Below are 19122 nucleotides of genomic sequence, written 5' to 3'. Positions count from 1 at the left end.
ATATTATGTCCCCTGACACGATTTTCTGTTTTTATGTGAAGGTCTAGCTGAGGAACCACAGCAGGGATTTTAATACGGTTCTCAGCCATAGATAGATTCAAGAGGAAGGTTTGTGTTTATAATCTAGAAGTCATCTATCGCTGACAGTCCTACCCGTGCGTAGCCTGTGTGGGTATTTTGTCGCAGAAGCACTTAAACAACTTATGGAAAGACGGTTGAATATACATGCTCTTCTATAAGATGTTCTTGTGCCAAAAATATGAGTTGTCCTCAAAAATCTGACTCTCTTTTGGAAATATTTTCACACAGGTATTTTAAAATAAGGTACAATCGCCTTGTGTTTAGACGAAATTCACGTTTTGAAAATTAATACAGTTTTATGTGCAGCAATGTATCTTACGTATTAGTTTCTGAATGTTTATGTTTCTATACCACGTAAATTAAAGGCTGTATTTTTACAGTGAGTGGTAGTCCAAGGCTGCACATTTCACGAAAGGACGAAAACGAACAATTAATCGCGTTGAAGTTAAGTTGTGTTTCAGGTATTTTTGCCGAAGGGTGTGTATCGTTTTTACCCCAATTTCTTCTCGTGAGATGCACACTGTTTGACAACTCAAACATTTGGCCCGTAATTTTGTACTGGAGACCACACCGTGAACTGCAAGCGGCTTCTCGCCTGTTTTGTGCATAGCGCTCAGGCTGTGACGTCACTGGCGGACCTAGCAGGCTTCGTTTCACGTTGGTCTCGACTGTGTCCATACCGCATGGGGGAATGCGGAGAACATTCGGTTTTATTCCACGATGTCAGTGAATAGCTGCCAAAGGCTTGTCTTCATTGCGGCTTAACAGACAGGGAACCTCGTGTTGTACTGACGGAGGCCGTATATGCTTCGCAGCTAGGAACACGCCCTGGGTGTGAACGAAGAATCTGTGGATCAGCCACATTCGATTGGGATCCGTCGTCCAGGCAATGCGGTTACTCGTTTCTGCTCCTTTTTCCTCGTAGTGGTCGCTCTCGCATGTTGGCTCGTCTTGTTGGTCTCTTCCCTGCCGTACTAGCAGGAAGCAGATTATCACGTGGCTTATTATATCGACATTCCTAATTGCTCCAGAGCCGTGTGTGAGTCTATATACCCTAACGTTGGTTTTTCCAAAAAGAGCGTTAAAGCAGTGGGGACCTATGTACCCTTATAGCACTCAGCTGATTCAGTGACCAATCTATCCTGTTTTTCCAGGACATCCTAATATTATATGGTTCAAGTCTCCTTCTCCTCCACCTCCTCCTCCTTCTTCTTCTTCACAAGCACGAAGAGGATTGTCGAATCGCTCTCAGGCGATGTAATCGCTTTTCTTTAAAGCGATCATGATTGACTTACCTTTACGCAGTGGTAATACAAGATCCTCTAGACCAGGGGCGGGCAGGAATCCTGCACGTGTGCGATGCACTTGCACGTGTGCAGTTAACAGGTGTTCTGCGTGCACACAGGGGCAAGCTGGCCACCCGCTTCTCTCCACTCCCCACCAAACCGTCTCTCCGCTTCTTCCTCTGTAATGCGTTTTGTTTCCTGGCCTGCTTTATTGAATGAAGGAATAAGGTTAGTAGGAGTACTTGAAAGAAATGGTTCAAATGGCTCTGAGCACTATGGGACTTAACATCTGAGGTCATCAGTCCCGTAGAACTTAGAACTACTTAAACCTAACTAACCGAAGGACATCACACACATGCATGCCCGAGGCAGGATTCGAACCTGCGACCGTAGCAGTCATGCGGTTCCGGACTACAGTGCCTAGAACCGCACGGCCACCGCGGCCGGCTGCTTGAAAGAAATCGTGGTTTGAAAGAGTACCTATTACCTACGATACGTTTTATTTAATTATCAGAGGTGGAGTTTACAATACGTTTAATGTCTGGAACAAAATTTCTACTTAAGACAAACGCAAACAGTTACGTAAATTTTCATTACTGATGTTTGCTCTTAACCGAGTCTTTTAATTTTCATAACAGAAAAAATCTCTCACAAACGTATGTCGAGCCAAACATTGACATCATCTCCGCCGCTTCACGATGGAGACAAGGAAACTCTTGCTGTGGAAAGTCGTGATAAATATCTATTAAACGTCTTGCCAAAAGGAACTTGTCTCTCAGACGAGAATTATGCTGTAGAATCTACAGTGCAGATCTATTAATTCCATTTGCGAACTGGGATGAATATCATCTACAGAAACAGCAAATTGTCTCGAGAACTATTCAAAACCTTGGGATAAGTATGATATATCCGCAAATCGCTTGAGAAATTCCTCTTTTATTGCACTAAGGACGGGACGGGAACATATTGAAATTTATTATAATGGCGTTCAATATTAAACTTCGACTCACCAGCGAGAATACTGTCACATATTATACATTTAGAATTTTCACGTTTTTGCACAAAGAAAAAATGATTCTCCCATTCCTTTTTAAAAGATAGCAAATCTGTACTTCTCCGTTTCCTTGATTCACTCTGCATTTTCCGGTTCTTGAAATACAACGTTCACTACGTAGTGGTCGCTTCGCTTCAACGTCCGCAGCTTAGCCTGCCGCAACCTGCCGGCTGTGGTCACTGTCCCGTTTGACGATTGCACGCGAGCAGCACACGTGCATCGCCGTGTGCTCATGAGCCGCGTGCAACGTTTGCCCGCCCATGCTCTAGACACTACGTGTAAGTAGGCTGTTTAAGTTTTTATGTTGGTAACGCCACGTAGCACTCTATATGAAAATCACTGACTGTGCTGTGTGAAGTCTGTGGCTGGTTTGCATTGCTGGAATATTCGCTATTGTAGTGTTGGGCAGTTGGATGTGAACAGTGCGTAGCGTTGCGCAGTTGGAGGTGAGCCGCCAGCAGTGGTGGATTTGGGGAGAGAGATGGCAAAATTTTGAGAGCGGACGATCAGGAAGCGTGTCTATCAGAAAGAGTAAATTTGTAATACTGGATATCATGAACTTAAATATATATGAACATTATTAAGGTAAATACATTGTTTGTTCTCTATCAAAATCTTTCATTTGCTAACTATGCCTATCAGTAGTTAGTGCCTGCAGTAGTTAGAATTCTTTATTTAGCTGGCAGTAGTGGCGCTCGCTGTATTGCAGTAGTTCGAGTAAAGAAGATTTTTGTGAAGTAAGTGATTCATGAAAGGTATAGGTTATTGTTAGTCAAGGCCATTATTTTTTAGGGATTTTTGAAAGTCATATTGCGTTGCGCTAAAAATATTGTGTGTCAGTTTAGTGTTGATCAGAATAAGTAAAGAGAATAATGTCTGAGTACGTTCAGTTTTGCTCAGCTGTTTGAAAATCAAATAACGCAGAGGTTTATCAGCACTGTCATTTTTAAATTTTTCTAAGGGGACGTTTCATACGTGCTTCCTTTACCAATGCGTTGACGGAATCACAGCGTGTATCGCTCTATAATGTTTCTGTTCGATGTTGGTTGTTCTGCTCCATACCTTGTCCTACATCATTCACATCGTTCTTTCAAGACGTCGTATGAATTATGTACGCTGTATCTTTGGATAACATGGCGTTTCTGAAACAGCGCCTTGGGTAGCCAGTTGGTCAGCCTCTTTGTTGCCACTATGACCTCTGGCCCGGGCTAATATGACTAATTTTTGCTGGGTTTGTACCTTATCGACTACCTGCAGAATTTCATAACAACTACTGGGTTGTTGTGTAAAATGGTTTTTCAAGATTTTACGGCTGCTCGAGAGTCAGAAAGGTAATAATTTTGCCCTCAATGCATCTTCATGCGAACTTGTAGCATGTAACGTCCCCAAGCTTGTGTTGTGTGGCCTATGAATTCACATCCAGTGCCATATGCATTTTTGGCGCTATCTGCATACGAGTATTTTGGCGTCCTTCATGTGTCGCAAGCGTAGCTGATTACTATCACGAGCCCTGAATGGTTATCATCGGCATCATTCACATTGTTGACTTTGATATATTGGAACAGTTGCAAAACGATAGAGCTATAGCACGTGTAACTCTGTGCCGGAGTTCTTCGATTTCACAGTAATGTCGAGCATACACTGAGAAAGAAAAATAGTACGCTGTTTTAGAGGTTACCAATTCATGAGAAATTTATTGCTGCTACAGTGCATTTGCAGAACATGAAAAGATTACGTTCGCAGATCTGTAGAGTAAGTCGTTCTGAGATACCAAATATCGACCCATGCTGAAACACTCATATCAGTATGTGGTGTTGCCTCCATGGGCTGAAATGCAGGCCATGACTCTGGCACGCGGTCAATTCTACAGATGGTAAATACTGTCCTGGGATACTTTATGCCACACCTGCTCACCCTGTTTACATAGTTTGGTAAAAGTTGTTGGTGGACAAGTCACACGAGTTACTTCTTGTCGTACCACATCCCGCTTGTGCTCGATTGGAGACAACACTGGAGGTCGTGCTGGCCAGGAAAGTTGCTGCAACTCTCGCAGAGCACGTTGAGTTTCGTGTATGTGTGTGTGTGTGTGTGTGTGTGTGTGTGTGTGAGAGAGAGAGAGAGAGAATTATTCTGTTGGAACAATGCATCACCTTATTGTTGCAAGAATGGCAAGAGAACGGGTCTATCAACATTTTGCATGTACTGAGCGCTGCTTAGCGTCCACCAGAGGAACATCAAAGGTGTACAAATGTTGTAGCTTACCACTCCCCAGACCATAATGTCTGGGGTGTAGCCAGTGTGTCTTGCACGAATGCACTCTGTAAGACACTGCTCACTAGGTCTACGCTGTACGCGCAAACGACCATTACTTGCGTCCAGGCAGAATCGGCTTTCGTTACGAAGACCACGGCGCGCCATACATTTTCCAAGTGATGCTCTGACAGCATCAGTCGAGCTGTGCACGCCGACGCTGTTGCGTGAGCGGAAGATGGGCTGGAGGCGTGCGTGCCAGTAGTCCCACTGTTAACAAGTTCGTGTTGACAAGTCTGGGCTCATTACCTCTCTTATTTGTGCTGTGGTTAGCTGTATGATTTGCTGCTGCTGCCCATACAAAACTACGATCCCGGCGGACGTCTGTGCTGCCTGGACGTCCAGAACCTAGTCTAGGGGTGTAAGAGTGTTCAAAGTGACCACTACTACCAGCATCGTTGCACAACTGACGCAGTAGGTCCATCTTGTGTGGCAGTTCTCTGAAAGAACCATTCCGCCACTTTGAATTCCACAGTTTGACGGCTTTCAAACTCACTCACCTGGTTGTAAGAAGAACTAGTGTGTCTCCGATGATCGCTGCTTGCTTCACATGTTAGTGCCACAATGAGCCTTCCAGCTCTCAACATTTCATATTAAAGGGTAGACACAGATGGCGCTCTGGTAGCTACGCCGCTACGCTGTATGTTGTCAGACAATGTTGAAACCATTATCACTTCTCCTACTATCCCCCAGGTGGCATATGCTGTCAAAATCGGCGGCGTCTTTCCAGGTGCACTAATTTTTTTCCGGCAGTGTATGTTCAAAAAATGGTTCAAATGGCTCTGAGCACTATGGGACTTAACATCTGAGGCCATCAGTCCCCTAGAACTTAGAACTACTGAAACCTAACTAACCTAACGTCATCACACACATCCATGCCCGAGGCAGGATTCGAACCTGCGACCGTAGCAGTCGCGTGGTTCCAGACTGAAGCGCCTAGAACCGCTCTGCAACACCGGCCGGCCTGTTATAATTAAGAAACTAAACTCCTCCTGAACAGGCCACGAAGGCCCAACGGTACCGACCGGCCATCGTGTCATCTTCAGACCAAGGGCGTCACTGGATGCAGATGTGGGGGAGCATGAAGTCACCACATAGCTCTCCCGGCCATATCTCAGTTTACGAGACCGTGTTTATCTAATAGTGTAAAATAATTGTTGCCACCGTCCAGATATTCTGCATAGCCAAGACCTATTATTACGTTTTTGCGATAACGCCATCGAAGGTGTGGGTGTGTTTCTGATGTCTCTCATAACAGTGTATTTGTTGGTATCGGTTTCATCGCACCGACATCGAAGTACATTCAGAGCCCTTAATATTTTTGTCCAATTTCAATAGGGTGGACTTATTTGCAGAACCATAGCTGACAATTAGTTCATGTAGGCACGGATAACTGCTCGATAAATGCTTAGTCACATTGGGGTCAGCCCCCCAGGCAATATTCGTAACTGCTCGTAGGATATTTAATGCTCTTTCACACGTTTCTATATTAACTCTTCCAACATGTGTGCTCTATGCAAGTTTCTGTTCCATTTCCAAGCCTAGATACGTGACAGTTTTCTTGACTTGAAATGTGTATGGGCCTCGTTTTATTTGAGTCAAGCCTGCACGTCTAGTGAATTTTCAGATGGAGGCCTTCCTACTATTTAGCAGAAAACATCGGATTTCTCCTTTAGTTGTCGTATGTCAGAATCCAGTGGTTTAATTTCTCTCTGTCTGCATAAATGAAGAGATCAACAGCAAATCGCAAGATCTGAATGCCATCCCCCACTAGGTCATGTATATTCCTACCGTATAAATAGCGGGAAAATGCTATTGGGGGGACAAAAAGGGCGAATATGCTCCTGTTTAAAAGACTCTGACTGAAAAATGGAGTTATCAGCCGCCTCATTCGACTTTCAACAAGTTCAAAATTTTTTCCAAAAATTTTGGCATGCAAAAATATTCGTACTCTTTTGACATGCACCTCATCTCTCACTCCCCCAAGTTCCCGTAATTGTAACTCGCTCACACCTGCTGGTCCAATGCAGTACGTCGCTCGTACCCATCCACTCCCATTTGTCCATTCTCACTCTCTTATTCAGTCCAACTCATTGTCACTATCTCGTTGTGTCTCTCTGTCACTGTCTCGTGTGCCACAGCGTCTTTCATTTTGTCCTGCTGCTACAACTACTACTACTAATGTAACTAACCTGTTTCTACGGGTTATTACGTTATTATTGGGAATGGAAATGCTTATTGATTGTGAAATTAACGTGAGAAGATTAGGGTCGCCGCCGATTCTAACCATACAACTAATCAAAGGTTTGGTCGAGTCGGAAAATAAATTAATTTGATCACAGACCAAAAACTCACAAAAATGCATACGTTGTGATGTCGCTCATAGGGGATACGATGTAATTAATAGTATTGTCCGTACACTGTTCACGACAATCAAACATTTAAAATAAAATAGAAAATGCATGAACACTGCATAAGATCAGCTCCCAGCAACGCACCTGAAAATAAGACTTAATCTAAAGCATTTGTTATAAAATACAAGGGGAAACTAATCACTGGACCTGTGCGTAAGGAAACGCGTTGGATGTGCTAACGGGAAAGATACGAGGTGAGTGGCTTAGGTGCAAAAACGTAACCTCGGAACACAAGAGAAAATTGTAGATAAAATCATTTATTCCTAAGATAAGGATGTGAGGCGTGTACACAATTCCTGGTATCATTAATTCCTCAAACATTAAAGAAAACCATCGATACATACACCGTTATAATCTACACCTAAAATCAATGGTGTGAATCATTCATACAACTGCTGTTGCCTAATAACTGATCGCAATAACTCGTAAAACGGTACATGTTTCGCAGTACACCCGCGTGTCCACGTGGTTTGTGAAGACGCAATTTCTAGGTATCGTGGCCAAGTTGCAACAATATCACATCACACAATCATGAACAGTTAACGTTCTTTAAAACAAACATGAGACCGGACAGTTAGTGATGACGGTAGCCCAACAAACTCTAATGTTCAACCACGTGGTCGGCTCCCCACGGACGAAAGATATATAAAGCAAGGAAAATTTACGAGAAGGCAAAGTTATTACTATGTAGAAAAAATGAAAGCTTCTACAGGCACAGCTGAAGGCAAACAGACATTCATACAGAAGCGAGTGCTCACTTCTTAACGACACCTTTGTGTCGCGCTCTTCCGGTGGATCCAAGTCTGCTATAGAAATTTACTAAAAGAAAAATCTGCCAAAGTTTTGCATTCCTTGCTGCGACAAGGCATAGCAATCTTTCAGAGTTGAAAAGCGAGACCAAAAGCTAACAGCTCTCCCCTCGCCAAGTAACGACGCACCACGCGGTCAGTCCAACTCACCCTTCTTCGACTGGAGCACAGCTGTGGACGCTTCCCGTACCGGCGGCAGACTGCCTCCCTTTTTCATCTCCAGCCTCCTCCACGCTCCGCGTGGCCCGGATAACCCAAAGATGCCATTTCCGCCACCAACCTAACGCAGGTGGATTTCTCACTAGTAGCGCAAACCTCTTTGCATACTCGACCACTACGAGAGTTGGCTATTCTGTACAACTGCTGCTGAATCTGTATGACTATCGCAGACTTTCTGAAACAGACTACGCCACCGTCTAGCAACGTGACACACATCCACATTCATTCAATCACACCACTATGAGAGTTATGAGGAAAGAGAAACAAGGAAAAGAAGGAGAAATGGTAGTGAAAATGGGCTACCAGACTAATGAAAGGTGGCTACAGGACCCTTTCACTACTGCTACTACTATTACTACTACTACTGTCTCCTCTCCCTGTCACTGTCTCCCTATTGCTCTGTCGAACTGCCACGGTCTCATTCATTCGTTCCCGCGGCTGCTTTATCTTCTCACTCTCTGTCACTATCTCTCTCTTTATCGTTCTCACTTGCTCTCACCCACTTTCACTATCTCCTTCTCTATAGTCCTTTCCCACTGCCACTGTCTCCTTATCTCCCTCACCATAAAAAAACTAAAATGTGTTCGCATACCAAAACCTTTGGGAAAATTTTTAAAGTAGAAGATAGAATGAGTAAGCTGGTACCCAACTTTTTGGTCACCCTTCTAAATAAACAGGAACATATTCTCATTTTTTGTGCTCGGATAGAAGCATCTTCCCGCGGCTTCGCTTATTTTCCATGCCACAGCTGGGCATGCTGCTCGTATGAGAAGAGCTTTATGAGCAAGAAAAATTTTGACAGTTTTTTTATTTGAAATTGAAAAAAACGCAAAAAAATTTTGCATCTCAGTCCGTATTTTACTTGCACAGAACTACAACACAGTACTACAACACGGGGTTCCCAGAACTCTTCTGATGATGATGGAGTCACTTCACAGCATGTTTCTCTGTGCTACGTCACTTTATAAACTACTTTTCCGCCTCACACCGAATTTTACGTGGTTAAGTAGGGTAATTTGAACCTCTGTATTTCGCGAACGGCGTCTTAGGAATACATCGCAAAATTTCAGAGGTTTTTGCTATGCGTAGCCATACTGACATTCGCGGCTCGATTTCGGTGCCTAAAACAATATTTTATGGGGTGTTTCTCGATGTTGGATAAAGATTTATGAAAACGGGAAGACGGTCCTTCTAGGTAAATCTCTAGAGTTTGTACCATTAAAATTTGAGCGGTTTTTTGCTGTTACTTATTTAGATATCCGCTGCTGATGTCGGAAAAATGGTAAAAAAGGGTGTTTTCGGATTTTGTCAGGAGCCACACATGAACTAAATGATACCTCCATAAGCCCCCTAAGGTGCGCCATAGACCACATCTAATGCAAAAAGAACCAACCGATTTCACCATTTGCCTAATTTGGAGGACGTGTGGAATATTCAAATTTTGACCATATTTTGTCGGATAGTTGCAGTAATACGATCCTTCTTTTCGGTATATGAACGGTCCCTACCCCAAGGGATATCCAAAATACTTTGACCCTATCTTTCTGTCACCAATAAAACCCGAAGTATGAGCCACAGAAAAGTGCCGTATTTACGTGCGGCGTTTTGGAACATACTGTTAGCCCTTTCTGCCACGTGTGTTCCGATTGAAAAGCGATGGGGACAAAATGAAACTTGGGGGGCAAGACAGTGCTTGTCGTCTGCGATCCGATTGTCTGTAGGCCATTTCTGATGATGATTTGTCGGTTTGATAACACTTATTGTATATTTTGATCAAATCTGTTGGACACACCAAAGTTAAGCAGCTTATGTGTTAATCTCGGTAGTGCGTTAGATACACGTGTGAAAACTGCCAATAAGCATTTACTTTCGCTTAGAAACTTGCGAATGTCGGTCAGAACTTTTATTGTCCCATTCCTCTTCTAAACCGAAGTTGCTATGGCGACAGAATGCCTGTCTTTTTTCAGCCACTACCCCAATCTATACGTAATCATACTTTCTAATATTGTGCGTGTAGACATCAACGTTATCGATCTATGGGATTCAACTTTATTTGTCCTTTTTCTTCTTTCTTAAGTGTTACTATTCTTGCTAGATTCATACAATGGGCAACGACGGACTGATCCCATACTTCATTGGAGATACTGATTAGATGGTGGTTTCCCATTGGTGTGAGATGCGCATTTAGTAGCTAATATTGTCAGGACCCGGTGCTGTACGTTTCGCATGAAATAATGCATCGCCCGTGTCTGTGAGGGGATACGACTGCAAACGCTCGTGCCTCGTATTCTCACATCTTTGTTGTGGTCTGGGATTCCCGTCACGTAGTCCTCCCTCTGTTGGCGAAGCGTTTAATTTCCTGAAAAATTTCTGTGATTGGTGGTTGTTTAGTGAAAGTGTTCCAACTGCTTCTTCACCTTTGTTTTGAAGTACGTTTGGCTTTCGCTATTGCACATTCAAGAGCGAGATTAATTTTCTAATGTGGTGCGTTCGGCTTGCAAAGTCTTCGTGCACAGCAGACCGTTAATAATAGATAACTGGTAACTCACTGTTAACTGGAAACTTTAGAAACCTTTACATGCGGCATCCAAATCTTCAGTGGTTACTGCTGCAGTTTGGGTCCTGGGTACTTCACCTTCCCAGTCATACTCCTTGTCGTAGCAAATAATCTGTAATACATAAGTCTTACAATAAGCTCCAAGCTACAAGGTGCATCTGATAAGTTCGGTGACTGGCCTCAGAAAATAAAGGAAAAAAAGAGCTACTAACAAAATACCTTTACTGTCTTGTGAAGTCATCACCAATAGCTGCTACACACCTCCGACATCGGCTGTCAAGCGATTGGAAGCTCTCAGCGAATGCTGCTTGTGCAGTGCTGGAAGCACCGTGGTCACGCGTTGTCGGATATCCTCAACGTCCGTGAATGTCCGGGAACAGTAGTGCATACTCTGCTCTCATTCTCAAAGACATCCATCACACTCATGTCATTGCAAAATGGAGCGCAAAATGGTGCAACGCCTTAACATGAAGTTTCGTTTCAAATTAGGGAAACCGGCGACGGAGACACAAGAAATGGTAGTCCAAGAGCACGTTGTTGAAGCTGTGAGAAAGAGGAGTATGTGTGTGTGTCGTTTAAGCGTATTAGAGGCGGAAAAGACTGTGTCGAGGAAGACCTGCGTTTGTGTCAACAACCAACGAGGGCGACCACTGCTTGTTGCTGTCTTTTACAAAGACAGCAGAAGAGCTAAACATAAGCAAAGATAAAGCACAATTGTTAAAAAAACGTTGCAGACGTTGAGGATATCCAACAATGCGTTACCAAGGTGCTTCGAGAACTTGCAAGATAAGCGTTTGTTAACTTCACAAACTGATGTGTCATCTACCCCTCCGTTTTGGTTGCTGCTATTGTTCACCAATGTGCAAAGTTTTTTCTGGAGATTTGACAAGAGTAAGATTACAATAATTTTTTAGTTTACTTATCTTTTCTCCAGTTGCTCTTGTCTAGGGGTAACATTTTAGGTTCTCATGGTTCAGTTGATCTCAATAATTTTGAGGAATGTCGTTGCTGAATTTTTGTTTTTACGTTAATTTATTTTGTCTAATTTTAATACATCACACAGTCTCTTGCATTTTCACATTAACAAAGCCGAAATTACATTGTTCGCCCGAAATACAAAAATACGTCCGATCACATCAGAGGCATGCTTACTACTACTTCACTCTGTGGTAATAACAATATTCCAATGTGTTTACAATTTTTCTTGACAAATGAATTTCCATTTAGTTCGATTATTAGTTCGTAAATGAATCCAGAAATAAACATTATAAACAGTAGTAGACTGCTTAATTAATAATAGAAATTGTAAGTGTGCCAAGTATTTCGTAATTTCAAATGTTACTAAAATACAATATTAACTGTGTATTTTGAGCTAGTACATATCGATTGTAACAACGAAAATAAAGTAGCTCCTTTTCATAAATTTTAGCCTGATATATAAAATATTGTGTATAAAACTACATGAGATTTTTTAGAAAAAACATCTGAGATAACATTGACCTGCCAAAATTCGAAAAATATTACTCGTATCGACTGCTACATCTACATCTACATCTACATCTATACTCCGCGAGCCACCTTACGGTGTGTGGCGGAGGGTACTTATTGTACCACTATCTGATCCCCGCTTCCCTGTTCCATTCACGAATTGTGCGTGGGAAGAACGACTGCTTGTAAGTCTCCGTATTTGCTCTAATTTCTCGGATCTTTTCGTTGTGATCATTACGCGAGATATATGTGGGCGGTAGTAATATGTTGCCCATCTCTTCCCGGAATGTGCTCTCTCGTAATTTCGATAATAAATCTCTCCGTATTGCGTAACGCCTTTCTTGAAGTGTCCGCCACTGGAGCTTGTTCAGCATCTCCGTAACGCTCTCGCGCTGACTAAATGTCCCCATGACGAATCGCGCTGCTTTTCGCTGGATCATGTCTATCTCTTCTATTAATCCAACCTGGTAAGGGTCCCATACTGATGAGCAATACTCAAGAATCGGACGAACAAGCGTTTTGTAAGCTACTGTTGAGGCAAAGTAATGCTAGAGGAGGATGTCCCTTTACAGATCTCTGAAGTGTGTTGTACCTAAAGGTATCTAAAGGTGATTGTTTTAAACGCCAGTACAGGTTTTCCGTTTGTGATTCTTGTTTCCTTTCCTTTCTGAGACCATGCACCTTGCACCGTGCACTCTGTATATTGTGCTACGTAGTGTTGTGTCACCTAGTATCGCACCGTCTCCACTACGAAGACTCAGTTTTACTCCGTTCTGTAAGTTACTTTCGGTGGCCAACAATATAGAGTACCAGCTTAACGTCTCCGTAATTGACAGCTGGTGGAAACTGGGAACTGCCAACAGATCACTGAGCTTGGGATGTGAGAGCACGGACGTTCTTCGGAGACAGACGAATGTAGCAAACTGATGCAATGTGCGTAAACAACGCGCAAACTGGAAAGAAACCCTACAGCACTGTTTAACCTCCCATCGCGGCCCCGTATACTGACGTGGAAGAGTGTTCTTTTATTTTATTTTATTTTATTTTTTTTTCTCTCACAACTAACGTGAGCTTATGATCTCCGTGTGTTTGCTTCAGCTACAGAAGATTTACTGCGTTTATAGTAACAAGAAGATGCGCGGTCGTATCATTTTAAGGCAGTCTGTGCACATTCTGGAAACCTGAGTGAAATTATTACAAATATACTAATTAGTTGGTGTTCTCTACTTGCAGGTAAACGTAGCAGACGTTCCCTGAAGGCAGTATTGCGTACAATGGCGTCCGAGTGGAGCAGGGATCCAACTGAAGACCAGCAGCGATACTACGAGCTGTTGGGGGACGTCTGTGCGTACGAAACAAACACCAGCAGGGGACTGCTGATACTGCATAGAAAAGTTGGTTACGCCTTGTGTGGCATACCAGACGAAGAATCGAAATGTGATAACGCCCACACTGGATACAGTGAGAACAAGTACAAAACCATAAAGGCTGTCGTCGACTTCATAAGAGACGTAAACAAGGAGAAGACGGAAGAGAGAGATCAACTTGATATGGCCATTATATTTGTCTTCGTGGAATACGAGAAGCAGGTGCTGCAGTATCCCGTATTTCGAATATTGCTCACGAAATCCAAGTGGAAATTCGTGGATACGAATTGCCGCGTCTATTCTTCGTGGCAGGATTACTTGAAATCTAATGAATTACCCGAAGGAAAATTTTGCTGGCCTCTCAACGGAATATACAGTGGCGACGACGACGACAAAGTGCAACTAGGATGGGGCGTAACACCTGCAGCACAACTCGGCAATAAGGTAAACATACTCCTTTACTGTTCCTGCTTCGCTTTTGTAGTTAACGTAATTGTCATTATATTGTTGCATTAATCTGCTCGTCTACAGGAACTTTTTGTTTTTATTTATTTACTTATTTATTTATTGCTTATTTAGCCTGACCAAATTAGGGTTACATCTCTTACATCTGAACGGGAACTAGGTACATTAAAAATATTACATACGTCACAGTAATAATAATTTGCTTTATTATTATTGTTATTGCTGTTAATTATATTATTAATAACAGTAGTAATATTAATAATAAGGGTAATAATAAAATACTGGAGGCATTAAGAAGGATATTGATCAGTTTAGCACAGTTGAAGCCTTTTTTGGTATTATAAGAAATGGAAGGGATAATGAAAGAGAAGAAGATTGAAATCAAACAGACGATGGCTGTTAGGAAACAAGAGAATTTGAGTGGAGAACTGTGTAGACAAGGGGAAGGGAAAAAGCAGTTGGGGGAGAGAGGGTTGGGGAGGCTGAGGTGCACACAAGTATATGGAAGAGGTAACTGTGGTAATATACAGTGATCAGTCAGAGCTTTGTGACCACCTGCCTAACAGCTGGTATGCCCACTTTTGGGCCGGCCGCGGTGGTCTCGCGGTTCTAGGCGCGCAGTCCGCAACCGTGCGACTGCTGCGGTCGCAGGTTCGAATCCTGCCTCGGGCATGGATGTGTGTGCTGTCCTTAGGTTAGTTAGGTTTAACTAGTTCTAAGTTCTAGGGGACTGATGACCACAGCAGTTGAGTCCCATAGTGCTCAGAGCCATTTGAACCAACTCACTTTTGGCACGGATAACAGTGGTGATGCGTCGTGGCATGGAAGCAGTGAGGTCGGGGTAGGTCGCTGGAGGGAAGTGGTCCCACATCAGCACACGCAAGTCAACTAATTCGTGTGTAAATTCCGGGGAAGGGTGCAAAGAGCTCTGACGCCACGTTCAACCACGTCCCTGATGTGCCCGATAAATTTCAGATCTGGCAAATTGGGGGCCGACAACATCGATTGGTACTCGTCACAGTGTTCCTCCAGCCACTCCATCACGCTCCAGGACTTGTGACATGGCGCATTACCTTGTTGAAAAATGCCGCTGTTGTTGGAAAACATGTTCGTTGTCAAGGGGTTTATGTTATCTGAAACAAGTGTAAGATACTCCTTGGGCGTCATGGTGCCTCCCACCAGCTCCACTGGCCCCATGGATGCACACGTAAATAATCCCCAGAAGATAATATAGCTGCCGGCAGATTGGCTCGTCCTGCAGTACATGTGACAAGGAGCTCTTCCCCTGGAACATGACGGATTCGCGTCCTTCCATCGGTATGATGGAGAAGATGTCGGGATTCACCAACCAAGTAACGCTGTGCCACTGCGCCAGCGTCCAGAGTCGATGGTCACGCCCATTTAAGCCGTAATTCCCGATTTCGTGGTATTAATGTTGGCACATGCTTGTGTCGTCGGTTGTTGAAGTCCATAGTTAGGAATGGTCGTGCACTGTGTGTTCAGACACATACGTACTTATGTACTCTGCCCAACATTAAAGTGTGATCTTAGTTCCACCACTGTTTGCCGTCTGTCCTGTTTTACCAGTCTGCCCAGCCTACGACGTCCGACATCTTTAATGAGGGGTTGTCAGTAGTGGGACAATTTATTAGTTTGGGCTGCCTACATCAGAGGCAACTATACCTTCAGGGACAACCTATTGTTCTTCCTTAACATGTGGTTCTGCTAAGTGGATTTGACCCCCTGGGGATAATCTGTCCTTCTGAGATACCTCCACCCACCCCTTTCTCCAACCCTGCGCCCCCTCCCTATCACTAATACAGGTTGCAGGATCCGCTCGCTTCTACACTGATACTGTTATTACTCAGCCTTGAGTCCGTAGAGGGTGGTATATGTGACGTACAGTATGACTGGTCAGCATTTCCACCCGGAATTTTCGAGTGTAAGTCGGACCTTCCTTGATCCGCCTTGGTGGGTCGTGTCGTCGGATTTCCTACTGCCTGTGCGCGGTGCAGCTCTCGTAAATGTCGTCCCGTGCAGATTCTTCATTGGCGCATTGGATGTCTCTGTCGGTGGAAGCTAATTATCTGAAACTGCTGCGGTCAACTTTGGGGTATCTATTTACTCGAAATTAACATTCAGAATGCCGTAATATCACTTTTATTCCTGTTAGATCAATAATGAAACACTCATGTCACAAACTACTCGTAACCGAGAGCATGGCTACCATCGAACAAGACAGGAAGAGCTCTTAACGCCGGCTGCCGACTTTGGCGCGCAGTCCGTATCTCTTACTAGTTTCGTTACAGTTCGTGGATTTCGAGGCAAAATTATGATAAATAGCTTTAAACATCCAGAGGCTCTTCCTAGTATTCATGTTGTCACAAATTACTGTAATTATTAAATAAAAATAAACAAAATCGGTGACTTTGGCACCAAGATGGCGGTACTTCACGTCATGTATGTTTCCCAGGCTAACGCTTGTTGCTACGGTCCAGCGCCGAGCCCCACCCCATTACGCACTACATATGGTCGCTTCGTCACCTAGCCAGCCAGCGTGGGAAATGCTCTCCGATTCATGGCCCGCTACGGACTACAGCACTTCCTAACTATCGTGAATACATCAATAAGAGACAATAATTTATGAAAACTGGTAAAAATGTCTTCTTCACGCAAGAAGCACCTTACAAGGTACACTTTCAGGCCTCAGTTGATCGACTAATTGATTAAATTGTTAAATTAGTTAACCCCTCTGCTTCTGGTAAATCCTCAAACGCTCCGCTCCCAGGCTCTGCCCCCCCCCCCCCCGCCCCCGCACCTTAATCTGGAAACTGGCGGTTCTGTGATGGAGAGGAGGGAACCAAGATAGGAAATTCATTTACATAGCAGAGGGTATGTTTATGTATAAAAAAATATTTATTCCAGGGACTGGATCTCTCTTGCTCATCTTTCTCTGCTGTTTGTAAAGATACAGATCTTGTAAAATACGTCCAAAGAAGTAATTAAGTAGTTCGTTTTTTTTTATTCTGATAGCGCAAGGAATATCCCCATGAAACAGAAATCACACGTAATTACACTGTTAATAACTGCTTTGATGACGAAGCATGTGCTCTCCGTCATCCTCCACCAACTGCCCGCATAGAGCGCCAGCTTGCGCCACCGCAAATACAGGCCACTTGGGTCCCACAAAGCGATACGTCATTCAGCGGCTGCGCCATGCACCGGTGTCCAAGAGGTGTCCGCTCGGACCCGGTGACTGAGAGACCAAATGTCGTGCTAAGCCCTAAATAAAGTGTCAGGTGGCGGCAACTGCTCGATATTTGATATTCAGAAGTATTATTCTAGTGTCTGGGGTCAGTACCAAGAAGGTATTGGTAAGAAAAAATGATCGTGGAACATTAACACATGTATTCCTAAAGCTATACGGTTCTGCTCTTAAAACACGCTATAACGCTAGAGCGGTGTGGCTTCCGACCTATTAGTCATGCGGAATACAACGCTTTTAATATTTCAAAGCAAGAAATATATTCCCAGAGCATGACATACATTCTCCATGCAAGTATCTCTAAGAGAAATTATCCTGACAAACTGTAAAGTGATAAAACTACTACCATGCACACCAAAGAAAACAGCGATTCTTTGTAACACAAATACTACATAGGTTTCAAGAGCAGTATGACGCCTGCTGTTTACGAAGGTCAAGCCCGACTACAGTTCAAAAATTATGGTATGTTCACAACAGCCCTATAAAATGAATGTTGACAACTGTAAATGCATACAAAGAAACAATGAGCAAATAAACTCAACGATCAGGAGCCAGAGGAGATGTAACGGTCTCACCGCAGTTTAGCACCACGCTCTGTAAACTTGTTCTTGCACACTGATATCATGGTATTGCTTATGTGCGGGATAATATTGCCGTTTTGCCTTGATGTCATATCTCTATAACGTTTCCTGCCTTCACCAGTGAGGTGTGTATAAGTGGTATCAGTCTGCCGTCTTCCTCCAGAACACACAATTTTATTGATTTTGCTCGGTACTTTTTTCAAGTTATTTGTCCCTGGTTTTATGTATTCTGAGCCAATTTCGTAATTTCACCACATTTCCGTGATTTTACGTATGTCACGGTATTTCCCTCAGTTTTTATGTATCTCACGTCAATTTCTCGTGGTTATACCACGTTCTCCTCGAATTTTATGGGTTTTATGTCATCGTCTATTTTTTTCCACAGTTTTTCATATGTAAATCATCATGTTGCCAACATACCTATGTGCTGTTTGACTTTCTATGAGAATATTTCCGCATATTTTACACTAACCTACTAAAAATTTCCAAGGACTTGCCCTCTCTGGCAGGCGGTGTGGCCGACCGGTTCTAGGCGCATCAGTCTGGAACCGCGCGACCGCTACGGTCGCAGGTTCGAATCATGCCTCGGGCATGGATGTGTGTGATGTCCTAAGGTTATTTAGGTTTAAGTAGTTGTTCAAGGGGCTGATGACCTCATATGTTAAGTCCCATTGTGCTCACAGCCATTTGAGCCTTTTTTTTTTTTGCCCTCTCCCTGATCATCCACTTGCATGCATTTAGGATAGTATGAACATGAAAAGTGTAGTAACACTTACCAATATGAAACCGAAGACTCGATTTACGTCCAAGATGTCGCACAGAAGTGGGCTATTTCACATGCATGTTCGTTCGTCTAAGATGTCGCAGAGAAATGGGCTATTTCATATGCATCTTCATTCGTCTAGAGGAGGCTACCGAAACAGCTTTTCCACTGATAGACATATTTCATCACACAGGAGTTTGAAGTCCTCTGATGACTGTGATTTGGAGAGGTTTGCTGTTAACGATCGCAGTTAGATAGTCTGCAAGTTGCACACGGAACACAGAATTGTATACGAGTCGATCGCAGACTGTACCATACAACTGATGCACCCCAAGAGAACAATAGAAAAAAAATGGTTAAATGCTTCATAAATGACCTGCAACAACAACTCCTTCTCTCCCTGTCAAACGATCACTGCATGTACTTCCTGTCGTCTTTTAACACAGATCCATTTAAGTTTAGA

General features: G+C 43.4%; 1 protein-coding gene across 3 annotated transcripts in view; it reads left to right on the top strand.

The window, feature by feature from the left end:
- The window catches only part of LOC124797878, a 238443-nt gene that overhangs the window by 206200 nt on the left and 13121 nt on the right, over positions 1-19122 (top strand). For all 3 annotated transcript variants that reach the window (XM_047260974.1, XM_047260972.1, XM_047260971.1), the window contains one exon: positions 13452-14029. In XM_047260974.1, coding sequence (XP_047116930.1) covers positions 13493-14029 — 537 coding nt within the window. In that variant the 5' untranslated portion in view covers positions 13452-13492. The remainder of the gene's footprint in view (positions 1-13451; positions 14030-19122) is intronic.

Source organism: Schistocerca piceifrons, chromosome 5, assembly GCF_021461385.2.
Source record: "Schistocerca piceifrons isolate TAMUIC-IGC-003096 chromosome 5, iqSchPice1.1, whole genome shotgun sequence".
In the NCBI taxonomy this organism is placed as follows: Eukaryota; Metazoa; Arthropoda; class Insecta; order Orthoptera; family Acrididae; genus Schistocerca; species Schistocerca piceifrons.
The sequence above is the reverse complement of the archived record's forward strand: the minus strand, read 5'-3'. Positions and strand labels throughout refer to the sequence as shown.